General features: G+C 40.3%; 1 protein-coding gene across 4 annotated transcripts in view; it reads right to left on the reverse strand.

Annotated features, from left to right (window-relative positions):
* Nucleotides 1–8,093: 8,093 nt before the first annotated feature.
* The window catches only part of POLR3A (RNA polymerase III subunit A), a 36,462-nt gene continuing 26,236 nt past the window's right edge, over nucleotides 8,094–18,319 (reverse strand). For all 4 annotated transcript variants that reach the window (XM_054071221.1, XM_054071219.1, XM_054071218.1 and 1 more), the window contains 8 exons: nucleotides 16,924–17,094; nucleotides 16,343–16,436; nucleotides 16,140–16,232; nucleotides 15,524–15,688; nucleotides 14,555–14,719; nucleotides 14,100–14,231; nucleotides 12,593–12,725; nucleotides 8,094–10,710 (listed from right to left, as the gene is read on the reverse strand). In XM_054071221.1, the coding sequence (XP_053927196.1) occupies nucleotides 10,562–10,710; nucleotides 12,593–12,725; nucleotides 14,100–14,231; nucleotides 14,555–14,719; nucleotides 15,524–15,688; nucleotides 16,140–16,232; nucleotides 16,343–16,436; nucleotides 16,924–17,094 (1,102 nt within the window). In that variant the 3' untranslated portion in view covers nucleotides 8,094–10,561. The remainder of the gene's footprint in view (nucleotides 10,711–12,592; nucleotides 12,726–14,099; nucleotides 14,232–14,554; nucleotides 14,720–15,523; nucleotides 15,689–16,139; nucleotides 16,233–16,342; nucleotides 16,437–16,923; nucleotides 17,095–18,319) is intronic.

Here is an 18,319-nt window from a genome sequence, read left to right on the forward strand (position 1 = left end):
TCCAGGTCCAATACATACACTGCAAGGCACAATATTAATGAACTGCAAGCATGCAGAATAATTAATTAATCCAACCATAGAATCAGAGAGTGGTTTGGGTCAGAACAGACCTTAAACTCTTTCAGGTCCGATTAATACTGTGCCCTGCAGTGCATATAGGAACTGTAGGTGTTCAGAATAATTAATCAATCCAGCTATAGGATCAGAGAGTAGTCTGGGTCAGAAGGAACCTTAAAGCCCATCCAGGTTGAACATATACACTACAGGGCATGGTATTAATGAACTGTAGGTGTGCAGAATAATTAATGAATCCAGACAGAATCAAAGAGTGGCTTGGGTTAGAGAGGACCTTAAACCTATCCAGGTCCAATGGATAAGTAATCCATCCACAGAGTCAGAGAGTGGTTTGGGTCAGAAGGGACCAGAAAGCCCATCAAGGTCCGATACACACACTGCAGGGCATGGTATTAATGAACTATAGATGTGAAAAATAATTAATTATTCCAACCGTAGAATCAGACAATGGTTTGGGTCAGAAGGAACCTTAAAGCCCATCCAGTTCTAACCCCATCCCCTGCTATGGGCAGGGACACGTCCTTCTGGGTCAGGTTGCTCAAAGCCTCATCCAACCTGGCTCTGAAAACCTCCAGGGATGGGGCAGCCACCACTTCTCTGGGCAGCCTGGGCAAATGCCTCATTGCCCTCAGCATGAATAATTTCTTCCTAGTACCTCACCTAAATCTCCCCTCTTTAAGCTGAAAACCATTCTCTCTCATCCTGTCCCTGCATTCCTTGATCAAGAGCCTCTCATGAGCTTTCCTGGAGCCCCTTTAAGTACCAGGAGGGTGCTCAGAGATTTCCTCAGAGCCTTCTCCAGGCCTCAAGCTGTGCCAGGGGAGGTTTGAATTGAGCGTTAGGAAAAATTACTACACCAAAAAGGTTATTGGGCATTGGAACAGGCTGCCCAGGGAAGTGGTTGAATCACCATCCCCGGAGGTATTTAAAAGATTGTGTAGATATGGCAGTTAAGGACACAGTTTAGTGGAGGACCTGGCAGTATTAGGTTTATGGTTGAACTTGATGATCTTGAAGGTCTTTTCCACCGTATATGATTCTATAACCCCAACTCTCTCAGCCTGTCCTTTTGTGGGAGGTGCTCCAGCCCTTGGATCATCTTTGTGGGTCCTTCTGGACTCATGCCAACAGCTCCATGTCAGATCCACTGACAGTGGAACAGATCTGGGTCTGCCATCATCAGTAGCAGTGGGATGCATTCGTTCAGCAAATTAAAAGGGGAATAACAGCCTTTCTGTCTGCCAGTGTCACTTGTGCCAGATGACACCTCAGTTCACAAACAGCTGGAGGAACAGACTGCGGAATTCACATTTTCTATGTAAGACTATTGTCTTGCTTCTGCTATTCCCCCCAAAAAATAATGGTGGCTGTACTGACACAGAAACAGTGTTCCTGGTGTTTGTGTTCTCCTCATGACATCTAGAAGCAATTGAAATAGTCTGCAAACCTCCTGTCCAAACCCTCACACCCTTTACATCCACAGAGCTGGACTCTGTGAGGTACAAGGGGAAGCAATTTCTAGCCATGTATGCTAGAAACAGTTTTGTAATGAAAGCTAAGCTTCTCACATAATCATATGATTCAAGCAACTAAGGGTTTAGAGGAAAATAGCAAGAGATTTACCGTATGTTAATGGAAGCTGACAACACTTTGTGGATCCTGGGAAGGAGGATTATACACTCTCCAAGACAGGTATATGCAAAACACAAGAGACCACCAAGTTAAGCGTAGAGCTGTCTAGGTGGGAAGTAAACACAACAGAGCTTTTGTAACAGATGTTCTACGAACACCAACAGCAAAGCAGTTCTCCACAAAAGCTTGTGTTTTTAGATTGTTGTGATTTCCAGACAATTAATAAACATTATCAGGTAAAGAAGTTGCTGGTCTAATGGGTCAGCAGAATAAAACATCTCATTTAGCCACAGAAAGAATAAAATGCAATATAACGTGAGCAGTCTCAGCACTGCCCCAGTGAAATCCTTTGCTTGGCAGTATCACCTCCAGGAATGGGCTGTGCCATAAATCCCAAAGTCCTCAGCACTCCTGCTGGAGCTGTGGACCGAGGGAGCTGCTGCTGGGGTGTCAAACAACCACAAGGATCATTTGTCTTCCTAAAAACATATAATTGCGAACTCCAGGAGACGGTTCAGCTCTTTCTTAAGTGAGCTCCTGTGCCACACAGTATAAAGGAAAGCAGACCAGAGGATTATATGCTGGGGTTTTTTTGTTTGTTTGTTTTGTGGGCTTTTTGTTGGTTTTGCTTTGGGTTTTTTTGGTTTTTTTCCTGTAGCCTTAACACCTAGCCCTCATTTCATCTTGCAGTGCACAAGGGAGTTTTAGATGGCAATTATTTTGGCCCATTCCCACTCCAGGCAGGACCTGGACTGGTAATTCAAATTAAAATGAAGAAGATTAGACAGTTTCTTCAATCAACTTCAATAGAAAGAAAACACCAGTAACACCCTGTCTGCTGAAGGCTTTCAATTTCCCACAAGGCAAATTAAAAAAAAAAAAAAAAAAAAGAAGTTTTACTTAAACAACTAAAGCTTTGCTTGTTAAGAGAGGAAGAAAAAGCTTTCTTCTGGGACAGACTGCCTGGCAGGAAGGGAGTTTGTTTATTTGGGGGAGAAGAAAAGAGTAGGTAAACTGGCTCCTCCTGGAGATGCAGATAAACAGAGACACCTCTGTTTCTCAGACAACTGCTTCCAAAGCCAGGCAGCAAAAGAAAACCAGCAATACTACAGAGGCACATTAGTGGTGACTCTTTGGGGCTGTAAAAACTGTTTCAAACAGAACTGGGGAGGAGATTTAATTTTCTTTGGGAGACTGGGCTAATGTGTGATGTGGTTAACTTCTACAAGTGAACAGATGTTAAACAGCCCCTTAAAAAAAGCTGTTGTTTGCTGTTTGTTCTTGGTGTAGTTTCTAGGTCAGTTTTCATGTCAAGCCAAGGGAAGCAATTTATACCAATCATTTGCTTTCTTTTAGCACTAATGGGGAGATGAAAGCAAATGAGAGCCCAAAGAATCCCTGGGTAACTTCTATAATCAAACCACGCAGAAGCTGAGAATTGATAAAAAAGAAAACCCAAACTGCAGTTGAATGAAGTAGACAAACGTGATACTAAGGACTCTCAATTTCAGCATAGCTTCACCATCTCCATTGCTTCCTGTCAGCAATGCACATTTTCAAACAGCATTTGAATCTAAAGATTCTTGATTAAGGAAAGATATTTTCTTGTGTTCCATTTAATATTTGAAGCCTTTGGTGTGCTAAGAATTACTTGTGTACTTCTAAAGGCAAATAGCTCCCCACTCACAGATACTACACAGATACACTTGACTACACCTCAGTTAAAAGCTAAGTTTTTGAAGGTCTTCAAGCCAATGGAAGGACCTAGCACTTGATCCAAGACTCTTTGCAGGTAACAGTGATCTCCCATTGAATTTGGTTCAGATGTCTTGCTTGGTATCTACAAAAATATCCACATTTCATTCTACTGTTCTATGTTAAAAAAAAAACATCCATCCAGAGACAAAGGGAATTTGTTGTGACAGAATGTAATTCCTGTCAGACATTGGCCCAATGGGTATCAAAAAACTCTACAGACCATGAGCATGGGGCAAGGACTTGCTGTGGTGAGTTTGCTCAGGCAAAGCCCATTGTGGGCCAGGCTGCAACTGAAGACTGAGTGGTGTTTAACATTACAACAACACTGGACTTAACAAAAATCAGTTCTAAAAACACTAACTAAGATGAAATGAAATAACTCCTAAGTTACACTCAAATTTAGAAGGCAAAAGGAGTACAGTCTCTGTGCCAGTCTACATGCCTTGGCAAGGATGGGAAAGGGATTGGAGACTTCCCGAATGAACTAATGTCTCCGCTTGGCATGGCGGCAGCTGTATTAGCAGCTTCCACAAGGCCTGGTCATCCGGTTTCAACTAAGCTAGAAATATTTAACACATCCCTATTTTTTCACTGTCATAGCACAAATGTAAAAATTAAACATCCAACAGTTCAGGCTGACCAGTATTTTTTTTAAAGGAAAATACTATAAAAGTAGTGTAGAACTTATTCTAAATGCCTAGATTTGTCAGAATTGAACAACACAGGAAAAAAAACCTCCCAAACAGAAATTTCCCAACTCAATGCTGGACAGAACAGCATGGCCCAGAACAAGCAGAAACATCAGAGGCAAAGTCCTGAGCAGCACGGAAACCTTAAAAAGGATTTAGGCTAAAATGATTCTTTCAGAATCAAGGCTACAGCAATGATGTTTAGAGAAGTGTTGTGCAACTGCAAAACTTATGAAGATGCATTAACTGGGGAGAGTGTGGTGGATAAAAATACTGAATATAACGCATATATAGAACTCCTCCAGTTCTGCCAAGTTAGAGTTCCCTAATTGGTTTCCAGGGGACTTGGATTAAGCCCCAATTTGGTAATAAAAACACTGTACAAAAGAATAACTGAAGTAAAAAGGCTCAAAGTCTGCTAGGGATATTCCATGAAGGATAAATACACTTCATCAGCCAGGCAAGCCAAATATTATCCTTTCTGCCATGGGGTATTTGTACTGTTAGGATATTTTTCCCTTAACTCATCTTCAGAGCTGCCACCTTCTCGCTCCAAGAACATTTATGGCCGCAAAGAGCTTCACTGCTTTGCCCTCTGCTTTTCAAGCTGAAGTCAGGGTCTGCCTTGCAGCTGACTTCAAGAGCAACAGCTTTGAGCCTTTTTCCACTTCCTTTGGAAGACTAAAGAAGAAAAAGGACTCTTCATGGCAGATGCTAGATCTATTGTTAGATCTGTACTTCCTGGCAATGGAAGCCAAGGAAGACAGGTACCTGCCATTCACTAGGGCTTCTGTAGAGCATTTAAGATTCCACAAGCACAGTCCCTTCACTCACCTTGGGGATTCTGTCATCTCTTACAATTGTGTTGCTAAGGAGAGGCTGTTGTCATTTAGCAGTCATTAACAGACTGGATCCAAAGTACAGAGAGCTTCATGAATTGATGCTGTGTGTGCCGGCCACCTACTGAGCTGCTGTGCTGATCATCACATTCCAAACAAAATCCATACAAACACGAGCAAGGGAAACAACAGTGGTTTCAGGTGAGTGGGAAGAAACAGAAACGGGCTAAAGAGAACAGTAAGTAGAGAATTAAGCAGCTGAATACAGTTTTCAGTGCTGATACTCAGCCACAGGAAGCAGGGATGCCTTTTGTTTCAGTCTGGAGTACAAAAATGTTCCCTTATATAAGAAGGTCATTTTTTTTTCTAAAGTTATTTGACCATAATTGTAATTTTTATGGCAGTGAATTTGCACATCCAGATGTGCTGAGGAGATGTTTTTTCCTTGAGTGGTTTAATTCTCCTCCAGGCCAAAGCTGACAGTAACCTTGCATGGCTGAGTCAAAGGCGGCCAGTGGCACAGTATGGATGGCATAGCAGTGCTGCGGGGCAGTGGTGTCACCAGCAGTGACAGTCACTGTGGGCCCAGAAGGGAGGGATCTGTGTGAGAAACAAGGACAAGGATAAAGAAATAAATGGAAAGGGGAACCAGAAAATGCACAGCAGTGGCCTAAGTCAGAAGAACTGTCTTAACAATGGAAGTTTAAAGGGAAGCCTCTTATGTAACTGGAAAAGATCTGCACGAGCTGAAAATCTGGGAGAACAGAGTATGCAAAAAGGGAATGAATTGTTGCGTGGGCTTGGCAAGGTACTTATACACACAGCAAATGGTTTAGCATCATTGTGTTGGAAAAGTGCAAGGGTCAAGGTAGAGTGAGGAGCAAGTTGTGTCCTTCCTCCCCATGCATCCATGGAAGAGATCCCCACACCTACTGCACCCTTCAAGAAGTCACAAAATATGGAGTCATAGAATGGTTTGGGTTGGAAGGGACCTTAAAGCCAGTTCCAAGTCACCTGCCATGGGCAGGGACGCCTCCCACTGGATCAGGTTGCTCAAAGCCCCATCCAACCTGGCCTTGAACACCTCCGAGGATGAGGCATCCACGACTTCTCTGGGCAACCTGGGCCAGTGCCTCCCCATCCTCTCAGGAAAACATTTCTTCCTAATTTAACCATATCCTCCTGTGCTCGAAGCCTTCAGTGTGACATGGCAAGGCTGTCCTCATGACTCCAGAGACAGTCAGCCACTTACAATAGAGATGCTGTTAATCAGCCTGAGTCAAATCCCCTCCATGACTATGGATTGCTCAGGCTGCAGGACTTGATTCTGCAGAAAAGGGGACATGAAGAACAACTCCTATATGAAGTAACAAAAGAGAATATAATACCACAGCATTACAAACAGGGATGAATCACAGCGCCCCGCTAACCAGTTCTCAGAATAACAGAAATTCTGAATAATAAACCAAGGCAAATAATTTTTAAGTCTCACTTACACCTAATTCTGGCATTTTCTGGGACTTCTAAATCTCACTATTGCTTTTTCATTTCTTGGCAATTCACTTTCTTTACTTTGCTTTTAAAGATCTGCACAATGTAACATTTAAAAGAACTGCATGCAAATATAATTGCCATACATATTGAAAGATCCATCAACCAACACCCACCTTCACAAAAAGGTGAATAAAATGCCTGTGGTTCATAATCTAGAGACCTGCTACTTTCTAATAGCTTTGTTTCTGGTCAACGTCTGCAATGGACACAACAGCCATTATGGAGAAGGGAAGTTAGTATGAAATCCTGTGGGGTGCCCCAGCTTTCTGTGGGCCATGAAAGCCACAGTCAGGGAGGCACCTGCATGTTCTTTTGTCAACGGACCAGAACTCCTCAGTGCTAACCAGCTTTGAAATCAATGAGATGATAGCATGGTGAAGGCACTCACTGTGTTTTTTTTTTTTTTTAACAATACCTTCCTGTTCAACCCAAAACAAACATGAAATTCCACTCTACTCTGCTTCCATACCCCTTTGCTTATCTTTGCTTTCCCTCTACCCTTGACACCTGCAGAAACCACCATGTTCCTGTGCAACATCACCACATCTACCATCATTGCTTCCAAAAAGAACATGCTCTCCCTCCTTATCTGCCAGGCTTGGACTGACAAGACAGACTCTTTGGATTAACAAATATCTTTTAACATCTGATGCACACAGTAGCTTTACAGTGACCCAGAAGAAATCATGGTGGTGATGACAATGCTGTATTCAAAGCAGCCTGTGGCCAACAGAATCCCTACACACAGCCAGTCAATACTGAGTTCTCACTCAGAAAGACCACAGTGAACTGAGTTACACATATCATAGGAGCTAATAAAGCTTCCAGACGTTGAAGTGGAAGTAATCTCTCATAAATCCTGCAGTTTCCAGCTTTCTGGACACAGAGATCATCAATGTTTAGGGCTGAAAATAATGTGAAACAGGTGATCTCTTGCATCTCTCAGCATCACTGTCAAGTGTTTTCAATGCAGCCTTGCTCTGGAGTTCTGCAGCCACTGAAGAATGCAAGACGCTCTCCAGTGAACTGCCAAAACTTCACGATTCAGAACAGCTCTCGGAGCTGTATTTAAGTACTCACAATAGGGAATGAGAGCAAAAGATGCATCCCCATTCACAGCACAGGTCTGTTGTTCTCCTGCTTGCTTCTGTTCTATCACTTGCCAGAGGCCCTTGTTATGTTCCTTCGGGAATTACTGAAGTGCTACTTTTGCTTGTTTGTTTAAGCTAGATGGAGCAAAAGCTAAGGAAGTGAATCCTTACTGATAGTGAAAGGGCAGGTTTGGACTCTGCTTTCTCTTTAGGGAAATGAATTACTCCCTTCATCTCCTTGTTCACCTATATGGTTTTAACAAGTAACTTCCCTTCTCATCGTTGTATTTCAGCTCTGAAATTGCAACCCCAATTCTTAATAGAAGAATAAAGAATTGCTACCACAGAACATCTTTTCCAAAAACAAAACACTGCCCCCTAGCGGAAGATGATGATAAGACTGAATTGCATGAGAAGGAATGACTTCAAATTTTCATTTTATTGATTACAGGCAATCTTTATTCATTTTCACAAGCACCGATGTGCAAGAGAGGCAAGACTGGCTTGGATAATTTCAGTTGTTCAGACTGTCCTATGAGATGTTGGTATTTATTGCCCAAATTAAGTCTGTTATGCATTGATATCAACATTGTAGTCGCATCCAAACTATCTGCCCCATATTTGTACATTAAAATATGAACACATTTCCTAATTTTATCTCTTAGTGTTTCTGTTCTTACACAATATTAAAAACAGGACTTTTTGTAATTAGAAAAAAAGGCAAACATGCAAAAGTCTTATTTTTAAAAATTGAAACCTGCACTAAAGGTAAGAAAACTAATAAGCATGTAAATTCTAACAAACATCCCAAAGTTCCATCTCTTTGAACGTTAAAATTGACCTTTATAAAAAGCTGCTTATAAGTCAAATCTAACAGCTAATTTGTATACTGACTGTACCGAAACCCCACACAATAATTACTAATTAAGAGTGTTCTCATAAATCAACTATTTTTGGCTGCAATACTTACAGAATCATAGAATCATTGTTTATGTTTACTTGAAGCAAGATATGTTTTACTTAACACACTGGTTTAGGTTGTAAATACCTGAGATTTAAGCTCAATAATTCTCAACTGTCTTAATAACCAAGCAAACTGAGAGTCAGAGGAGAGGTCATCCATAAATTAACAATGCACAAATATAATGCAGCAGTAAATAAACACGAAGTTTACATTTTCTTTGCCTGTTTTTATTGTAATATCACAGACAATGACAACCGAATAAGTTTCAAACACACACAGAGACACATACAAAGACAAGAGAGTAAACCCACCATTTAGAGCCACGTTTCACTAGATTTACAAAAAAGAAAGGAAGAAAAAGAGAAGAGGTGGTTACCTATTCCAAAACAAACTCCACCTGTTTACAGCTTCAAAAGAATCTTTACTCACAAAACCATCAAGCACTTGCAGTAGAATTTCCCAGGAAAAGAAACAGGGCCGAAGTTCTGTACAGAAAAACCCACAAATGCCAATTCTCACCAAACAACAATTCTCACCAAAATCACAAATAACAGTTTAATTAATTCTGAGGTTTCTGCTGTTAAAAGGGAGACAGCAAAATACATATGGCTTTTAGAGCAGACACTAAATACATTATTCTCAGTCCTTACCCTGCCCAAACTAGGCAGCAGCATATCTTAGTATCCTCCTGCAAACACAAAAAGTCTGAGAAAAGCTATATTGAATGGCACGTCGGATCTTCTCTCTACATGGAGGGCAATTTAAAAAACAAACACAGCAGCACGTTAAGACTTAACAAATTTATGTTTTCCAAATGGAGCCTGACACTTCCTTTTGGTTGTTACATGAGGACAAACGATGACACAAACCCATTAATTGTCCAACACCAAATGGTTCAGCAGCCCTTGACTTGCATGAGCACACAACTTCAGCTTTTCTCTCTCTGTATCGATTCTCTCCACCTCACCCATATGAGGAGCACAATGGTGACCCAAACACAGAAAACACACAAGAAAACACTCAGACACTTACCCTCCATAGCACCAGAGTAAATTTAAACATACTGCACTGAAATAATTTCAACCTATATTAATTCTGAAAACTGCTCTAGTGGACTCAGGATTAAAATACTTTCAAATTATTGCCTGGCAATGCATGAAAACAGCTTCCTTTCCTATTCCTACTTTATATGTTAAATAAAAGCAGGTTGTTCAGATGATCCTGTCCAATTATTAAATTTGCCCAAAACGAAGACTCCTTAACCAGCAGTCTAACACTTGTTGTAATGTGAAAAGCTATTTATAATTTGTAATATAGCAGCCTTCTCAGAACTTAGTAACAGCTTTACAATCTGTGGCTTATTGCAGGTACGTCCCGAAGCAGAATTCTGGGGAAGAAAGACATTTACTGGGTAATAACTTAGGATTAAAAGAGAAGCAATTAAAGACACACAAGCAAAGAGCAAATATCTCGAACATTCTCAACAGCCCTCCTGAAGTTTAACTCAGTGCAAATTAATTACAGACTCGGTTCTGGGTTTCTTAAGTTTGTTGTTACCTCTGCAGCTCTTGTTTGAAGGCCATTTCCAGGCGTGCACTGTGCGAAGTCATGGAACTTTTGCGGTTTTGGGTTTTTAATCAAATCCGAATACACACATCTGATGCTGAGTTAGTAGCAACTTCCACCCATTAACATTAACGCAAAGATCTAATTCTAGCACATGAAAACAAAAAACTTTCTTAACTGAAAGAGACTTGAAGTGTATTTCCGCTCTCTGGTGTGGAGGAAACCCTTTCAGGGTCTGCTGGAACAATGGGGTAAAGAACCAGGCAGTTCTTTCGCCAGCGTGTCACCAACTCACAGTTACTGAGACACATAGAACTGATCATACACATATCTTATTTTAAGTGATGCTTTCTTGCTATTTCTTGTTTTGCTATCTTGTATCATGTCCAAGCACTATGTAACAATGGGAATATGAAATTCATTGTTATCAAATATCAGAGGCCTCTGAGGAGGTGTTGAGTCTTTGTCTGCTTTGTGCAGCAGTTTAAAAAGTCCTGTTCCAATATTCATAGGAATTCCCATGATGATGCATTCAGAAACACCTAGGGAAAAAAAAAATTCAAAGATGTTGAACTTTTGAAGAGTAAGAATTTACAAAACTGTTTTCATGTGTCCATTCTGTATGCATCACCTTTCAAATCTCCCAAACCTCGCAAATGAAGACCAAGGTCTCTTGACTAGATAAAAGTTCAATGTCACAGTCACGAAAGCAGAATGTTATTTAATCTGTGTTATTTAAATTATATATAGAAAAAATGCAACCTAACCTCACCACCTTCTCTACCTGTGACAGAGCTTCAGAAGGTTTGCTTTCTGGGAAGACATGTTCCACTCAGCGCCAGCAGCAGTAGATGCAAGGCAAAGTTAATGTTCATCCTCTGACTCAGTACTTAGACTTCAGTCCAACCTGGCCAGGTTCTCTCAAAAACCCATACGGCTTCCCAGTAAAGGCACACTCATCACGTCAGCTACACCAGGGTCTGCATTCTCACAATTCAAAAAGTGCTTTGTTTGAATTTAAAGATTTATTTTTGATAGCTGTAACATTTATCACAGTCATGAGCTGACACACTTTGGTTCCAGATCTGCTGATGGATACAACTTTCTCAAAGAACGTTCCATGTTAAAAGTAAGCTCTCAGCTACCCGTGGTGTTATTCTCAGCATACTGCCGTGATCCAAATGACACTTCTGCACACTCTCAGGAGTCTTAAGAATATTGTCCCTCACATAAATGTGTACAAAAATAACAATAAACAGCTGAACCTTTGAATACACAAAGGGTGAAAAACAATTTGCTCACAACTCTGGCAAGATTTGATTGGCAATTTAAATGTATATGAACAAATATTCTGTATTTTTTCCCTTAGACTATTGCTGCATTCTTACTACATATTTTCATAAAGTTTTACTACAAACTATTAAACTTTAACATAATGCTTATTTTTGTACTTCATTGGTGCCCTGAAACTCCAAAAGAGCTACTACAGCGCCAAGACGGTAGGCCTTACGTAAGCAGATGGTGAAGAAGGTGAAACTTGCTTGACTTCTTTTCTCTGTTTAAACTTACTCGATAGAGAGTTGTGAACAAATCATTCCAAAATTCATCTGGCTTTAAGGAGACTGAAATCTGGGAGGAATGGGGACTAAAGAGCTTAAAAAAAAGGAAAATAATTTCCACACCACATCTTAGGGTACACGGCAGAAATGCAAAAATAAGCGACAAACAGAATTACAGACCTCATCTACTTGAATGTTCCGCCTGGCTGTACGTATGTATGAATGCATGCACTTGTGTGCATGTCTACATATATTTTTGAACTCTTATCAGATTCTTTCATGAATTCAGTGAGAAGATGATTCAGTGGATGTTAATGAGCTGAACTTTAAAGCTGAAGAACAGAAAAGAAACATCTCGGGAAAGAAATCTTCTCTATTCTGTTAATGAATGGAGCACTGATAAACAGGGCTCCTAGCTTAAAAAACATCCAAGCAATTTGTATCTATTTAGATCAAGAGCTCAATGAACAAGTCAAGGACTCTGCCTTTCTGTTAATTTCAAGGTACAACTCTCAAATCACATAAGCAATCATTAGGTACATTACGATTTTCACCTATGCTACCAGAAACATAAATGCCTTTGTGCTTCTTAGAAGAAAGGAAAATGACACCTAAATAGGGAATGGGGTACTGGATTCCTTAATCAGCTGTAGGTGTGGAAGATACACAAACTTCCATGACTGAGAAAACAGAACTACTGATAATAACAGCCACTAAAGTTCTCAGATCAAGAAGAAGCAGCCGTATACCTGAAGTCTGACACGTAAGCTGAACAGAAAGCTTAGCAAGGGCAAAAATCCAGTGCGTTGACGAGGTTTAGATGCTGGGTAAAGACCATAAACTGCAAAGAATTTGTAACACCTACCACAAACAGAATCCTTCTGTCCAAAATAGGCAGCGTCAAAGAGATGGTCTGCAGTCTTTTCGAAAGAAGCCAACATCAACACACTTTCCTTCATCTTGGCCAGTCCAAACCTTGTAATGCCCAGCACTTCACCCTTTATTGATGGAAAAAGCCAAAGACAGACTATCAAGATAGTGGCTGGAGATCAGTTATGTTTGCTAAAGCAGCAAATCAAGTGAACAACAGAAATGTAGGTTTTATTTCCACAAACACACGAAACAAGTAGTAACTAAAAAGGTTATTATCTACAACATAGCAGTGTGTCACACTACGCTGCTTCACAGCTGAGCATCCTGAAGGTTAATAGTTTGGAAGCAATCAATATTTAAGTCAAACAGGAGTGATTATTCATGCACAATAAAAACTATTATAAATGGTTATAGATTTTTCTTTTTAAAAAGCAAGAATATTGAGAAGGTTGAGAAAGATAGGGCCATGAGAAAAAAAACACAGAGCTATAAATTACTTGCCGAGCTACAAACTTCGTCGGGGTCTGAAAGCACTGTGCTGAAGCCACTGCTGATTGTCTATGGCTAAGTCTGACTTCAACTGCCAGCAGATTACAGGAGATGTTAAGTCTTCATTTTTTCACCCTCCAGAACAAAACTAATTAGCTTTTTAAACCAACTTGGTTTATTTCTGCCTCTAACTAACAATGTGATTCTAACAGGCCGTGCACAGAAGCACAAGTCAGAGGCACAGACAAAAGACTGCATGCTAGGAACCCAACAAGTGTAAAATGCTGCACTTTTCCACTATTTCTGATCCCCTTTTCCACTACTGTGTTTCAGGTCCACACTGCCAGCCCTAGGGGCTGCTGCAGCTCTGTACAATAAAGCCCTACAGTCTGGGAGAAGGCAGAACCCCTTCATCCATTTTACCCAAATTAAACCCTTGCAATCTGGCAGGCAAAGTGGAAAATCTGACTTAACTAAGTGTACTGAGAGTCTAAAAAAAACTGGATGTGAAGGAAAGAAAGTCAATCAATAAAGAACAGATAGGATTTTTTACCAACAAGTTCTGGAAGACTGTTCATCGTCTACATGTAATCTGATTCTATTTGTACTGTCTGTAGCCTTTGACTCCTATATGCAGTACAGCTGCTAGGAACCACACCCCGTGTGGTTTTCTGCACAGCAAGCCTTAAATTGCATGCATAGTTACCAAAACAGTTGATTTTCATACCACAGTTTTTAGGATTCCTATTTCCAACAGGAAATAATGATTCCCTACTCATTGTATCAACGTATTCTCAGTCAGAAAAATGTTTTCCCCCTAACTCCAAGAATGAGATTAACTAAACATTTCGTTTGATTATAAGAAAGATGGTATTTGGTCAGTACAACTAGGAATTCTTTAAACTTACAACTGATTTCCATCTCCTTAGCTCACCCGTCCTTCTCAAACACAGTGGAATTAATTTATATGAACAGGCCAGCGTAACACTTAGAAAAAGCAGAGTACAAACCTTGTAAGTCATTAGATCAGACAGCAACATTACATGTCTCCTGTCAATGCTCATACCATGGTTCACCATTGTATACTGAATCTCATTGATAATGGTTGTCCGAGCAGCTTCAATTCCCAGTGTTTTCTCTACCTACACAAGAGATTATGTTAGATTAATAAAGAACCAAAAGCCTGGAGCACCTATATTCCTGCAACGAGTAACATCTGATGTCAGATGATTCCAAAATTCCATAAATATCCTTTTGCATTTCTCCATTTAAAAATGTTTATGGAAAAAAGCTTCTCTGACGAGAACAGTGCTGCCAGTTGAATTATTCTTTTGTGTTAATACATTCTGACAACCGTTAGTGAAATCAGGCTTGATTAGATATCAACTGCTGCATCTGAGCACAAACAAGTGCTTGTAATAAAGGAGAGGTGGGGAAAACCCTACAGTTCCCATTTGAACATTACCTCGTATGTGTTGTTGGAAGACGTTTTTGTTCCTTTCACTCCATGGGTAGCCATAACAGCTCGCAAGTTATCACCTTCAACTAGGAGTTTATATCTTTCCTTTCCACTTTGTTCATCAATATGAATGACAGCTCGGGAAACCTCTGGTATACCTTGCACTACAACCTTCAAAAAGAAAATAACCTTGTAATTTTTATGTGTACGGTAACGCAGTATAAAGGTGCAATCCTTATCAGCATTCAAACCTCATTACAAGCTCCTGTCTTTGGAGTAAATGCTCAGTTAAAATACAAATGAAATAAGATTCCTTGCTCTTAAATACATTACTACAAATGTGACATTTGTACAGTATTGTAAACCTTACTCGTTACATACATTTACGACAGATATCCTGACACTCAGACCTGGGTCTCTGGCGGTAGATCTGCACAATTTAAAGGGCATCCTGCCAATAATAAGGTTCACTTATCTTCTAAAATCCAAAGTAGGCAGCCCCCTCACAGGAAGCTGCAAAAATGCCAGCTACCATCATGTGGTTCAATTCTAAATGCAGCTGGAAGAAAGAACAACTGTTTCATACAACTGCTACACTCCGAATGCTTCAGTGAATGCTGTAAGAAAAATGTCAAGGCTTCAATTTCAAAGATGAAGATGAGTAACAGAGGCTTAGTTTCAGCTGTAAAGCAGTAGCATCACAACCTAAGAGTCATGGATTCAGCCTATATTCATTGTCAACAATGACAAGAATTGTCTTCTTGACATAGAACCCCAACTTATTATGAAATTCTTCATGATGAGGGTGGTGTGGCACTGACACAGGTTGCCCAGGGAAGTTGTTGGATGGGGCTTTGAGCAGACTTGTCCAGTGGGGGTTGGAACTGGATGGGCTTTAAGGTCCCTTCCAACACAAACCATGCTATGATTCTATGATTATCTCCCACAAAAGCACAAGGCAGCCTTTGTTTTTACCTTTGGTAGTTCTTCTTTCAGTGACTGCAATACATAATACATCGAACTCTTGCTATTTTCCCGAGGGGTCACACATACAACAGCTTCTCCATGGACAGCAACGTCCCCAGGCTTGACTCGGAGTTTAGATATGCAGATAGAGTAGCGCACAGTCTCTGCATTCACCTACGGCAAAAGTCAACCAGCAAACATCACGACATCTCTCTTAAAAAATGTAAATATGCTGAAATACTTGTAGCAGTCTTGCAACAGAATGTAGCAAAGCAGAATACAGAAAAATAACCAAAAATTGGTACTCTTAAATTGCACAAAATACTATCCTGTGCTGAGGATACCAGCCTGTATGTTAACTAAGGGACAGTAACAACAGCCTTGTATTTAGCCAGACACCAAGACATGACTGTATGCTCTCTCATTTCCAAACAAAGGAAAAGTTACTGACTTTACAAGAAAAAAAAAAAGATGGAAAAAAATCCAGATGTAATGTAGCCACGGGATGTCCTTCGTTCACTTTCTTTTAAATTTCCACTGGTCTGACTCCTGTTTCTGAGGCAGGATTAGGAGATCCTTTGGAACTTACCCAAGGCTTATTCTGTGCAAGAACTGAAAAACTCACCTCTAATCTCAGCAATCTAATGCGCTCTAAAGACAGCTTCACTAGGATGAAGCAATCATCTGGAAGAAAGACTTCCTCGATATATTCTGAAATCTTTAAGAGATAAGGACAAAACAGTTTGTATGTGAATATCCTTAAAATGCCCCACAGGAATTAGCTAATGTTTACGTTTAAAGCATTAACAATAATACAAGTTTTCCTACCTCTCCTAATAAAGTTTTCTCAATTCTTCCTTTAACCAGACGGGCAAAATCAGGGTCATCGTCTACATCCAACTGTGCTGTTATAATAGGGGTGCTAGAAAGAACAAACACAGAAAAAGCCCTGTTAGATTACAGGTGGCAATTTGAATTATAGCTGACCACCTCCCCAGGCAGCCACCCCAGTGCCCGAGAACCCTTTTGGTGAAGAAATATTTCCTGATGTCTAATCTGAACCTCTTCTGGTGCACCTTGAGGCCATTCCCTCTCATCATATTACTTGTTACTTGGGAGAAGAGACCAACACCCGCCTTGCTACAACCTCCCTTCGGGCAGTTGTAGGCACTGAAAAGGTCTCCCCTCAGCCTTCTTTTCTCCAGCCTAAAACAACTGCAGTTCCCCCAGCCACCTCCCATAAGGCTTGTTCTCCAGCCCCATCACCAACTTTGTTACCCTCTTCTGGTCACACTCCAGCATCTTTGTCTCGTACACTAGCGAGAAAAGGAAAAAGCTATCACATATTGCAAATTAATCCATCATGTTTCACTTAAGCAAAGGGAAAAAGCAAACCGAAATGTTAGTACCTAATAGCCTTTGAAGCATTAATTATTTCTTTGATTCTAGGCACACCCAAAGTAATGTTCATTGAAGCAACACCAGCAAAGTGGAAAGTCTTCAGAGTCATTTGTGTGCCAGGCTCACCGATGCTCTGTGCACAAAGAGCTCCCACAGCAGAACCAGGCTCCATCTGTGCCCTGATAAACAAATTCTCTCATTAAAAAAATACAGAAAGAGACAGAACTTAAAAAGGCACAAAATCCTAAGCAAGCAAAGGCAGAAACTGTTCTGGTACATACATAAGAAGTTTGTTAATAGTTTTTTTTAAATAAATGAACAGGAGAGAGGTTAAAATGTATCCAATACTCAAGACAGTGATCTCATGCAAGACAAGATGCTGCCCAGTCATACAGGCATTCCACAGATCCCATATAACATCCATAACAGAAACCAAAATACCTGCCCTTCTTCCTCCTAAACATCAAGCAGAAGACTCAAGATGCCCTGGTCACGGAAATCCCATATGCTAACACTTCCAAAACTCCCCTCTATGTGTTTAAGCACGAGAAACCCTTATTAACTCTTCCTTAAGGAACTGTTATATAGATAACATTTTAATCAGAATAAAATCCAGATATTAATGCATTCCTGTTTTCACCTTATTCAAAAGCCCTGTCATGATGACCTACGTTTCCCTCAAGTTATGCATGTAAATAAGCTCATTCCCACATTTGTCCCTTCTTACAATTGATGTACTTTGAGAACATTTTCCTCACAGCAACAGATTCTTTCCAAGGGTACCATATTTTATAGGTGTCAGATCAATATAATACAGTAAAACAACTGACTACAGTAAAATAGACAATTAATGTTTAAGAACACTTAAGGCAAATGCAAGCATGTAATCCTAATAACAGAAAGCAGAAAACTGGTAATTGCTTTAAATGTTACATTAAGAATTAAACATACACATGAATTCTCTAAACAGAGAAAAAAATATTAGTAAACAATCGATGCAGATGAACACAAAGCCACAAAGCAGACGTCTGATGGCTGCATGCCAATGAAGAGTTCCAAGCAGCCTAAGTAAATGCAACAACTGTCAATGGATAATAACAGATGAATACATCCACACTATCGCTGTCTTGTTAAGAGACCAAGAAAAACAAACACCAGGCTCCTGCAAGTGCATAACAGATTCAAGAACGTTAGCATGAAGTGTGACACAACCCTTCACACACTGTCGATCAAGATTAAGTATCAAGATTCACATGGATTCGAAACTTATCTATTCATATACTATTTTACATGGACTCATGGAACATTTGGAGCAACCTCCTGCAAGAGGGGGAAGGAAGGGAACAGGTCTACGTCAAGAAGCCCACCTGTAGGTGGGGATGCTTATTTTTGATGTAATGCCTT

The sequence above is a fragment of the Cuculus canorus genome, chromosome 7, assembly GCF_017976375.1.
Source record: "Cuculus canorus isolate bCucCan1 chromosome 7, bCucCan1.pri, whole genome shotgun sequence".
In the NCBI taxonomy this organism is placed as follows: domain Eukaryota; kingdom Metazoa; phylum Chordata; class Aves; order Cuculiformes; family Cuculidae; genus Cuculus; species Cuculus canorus.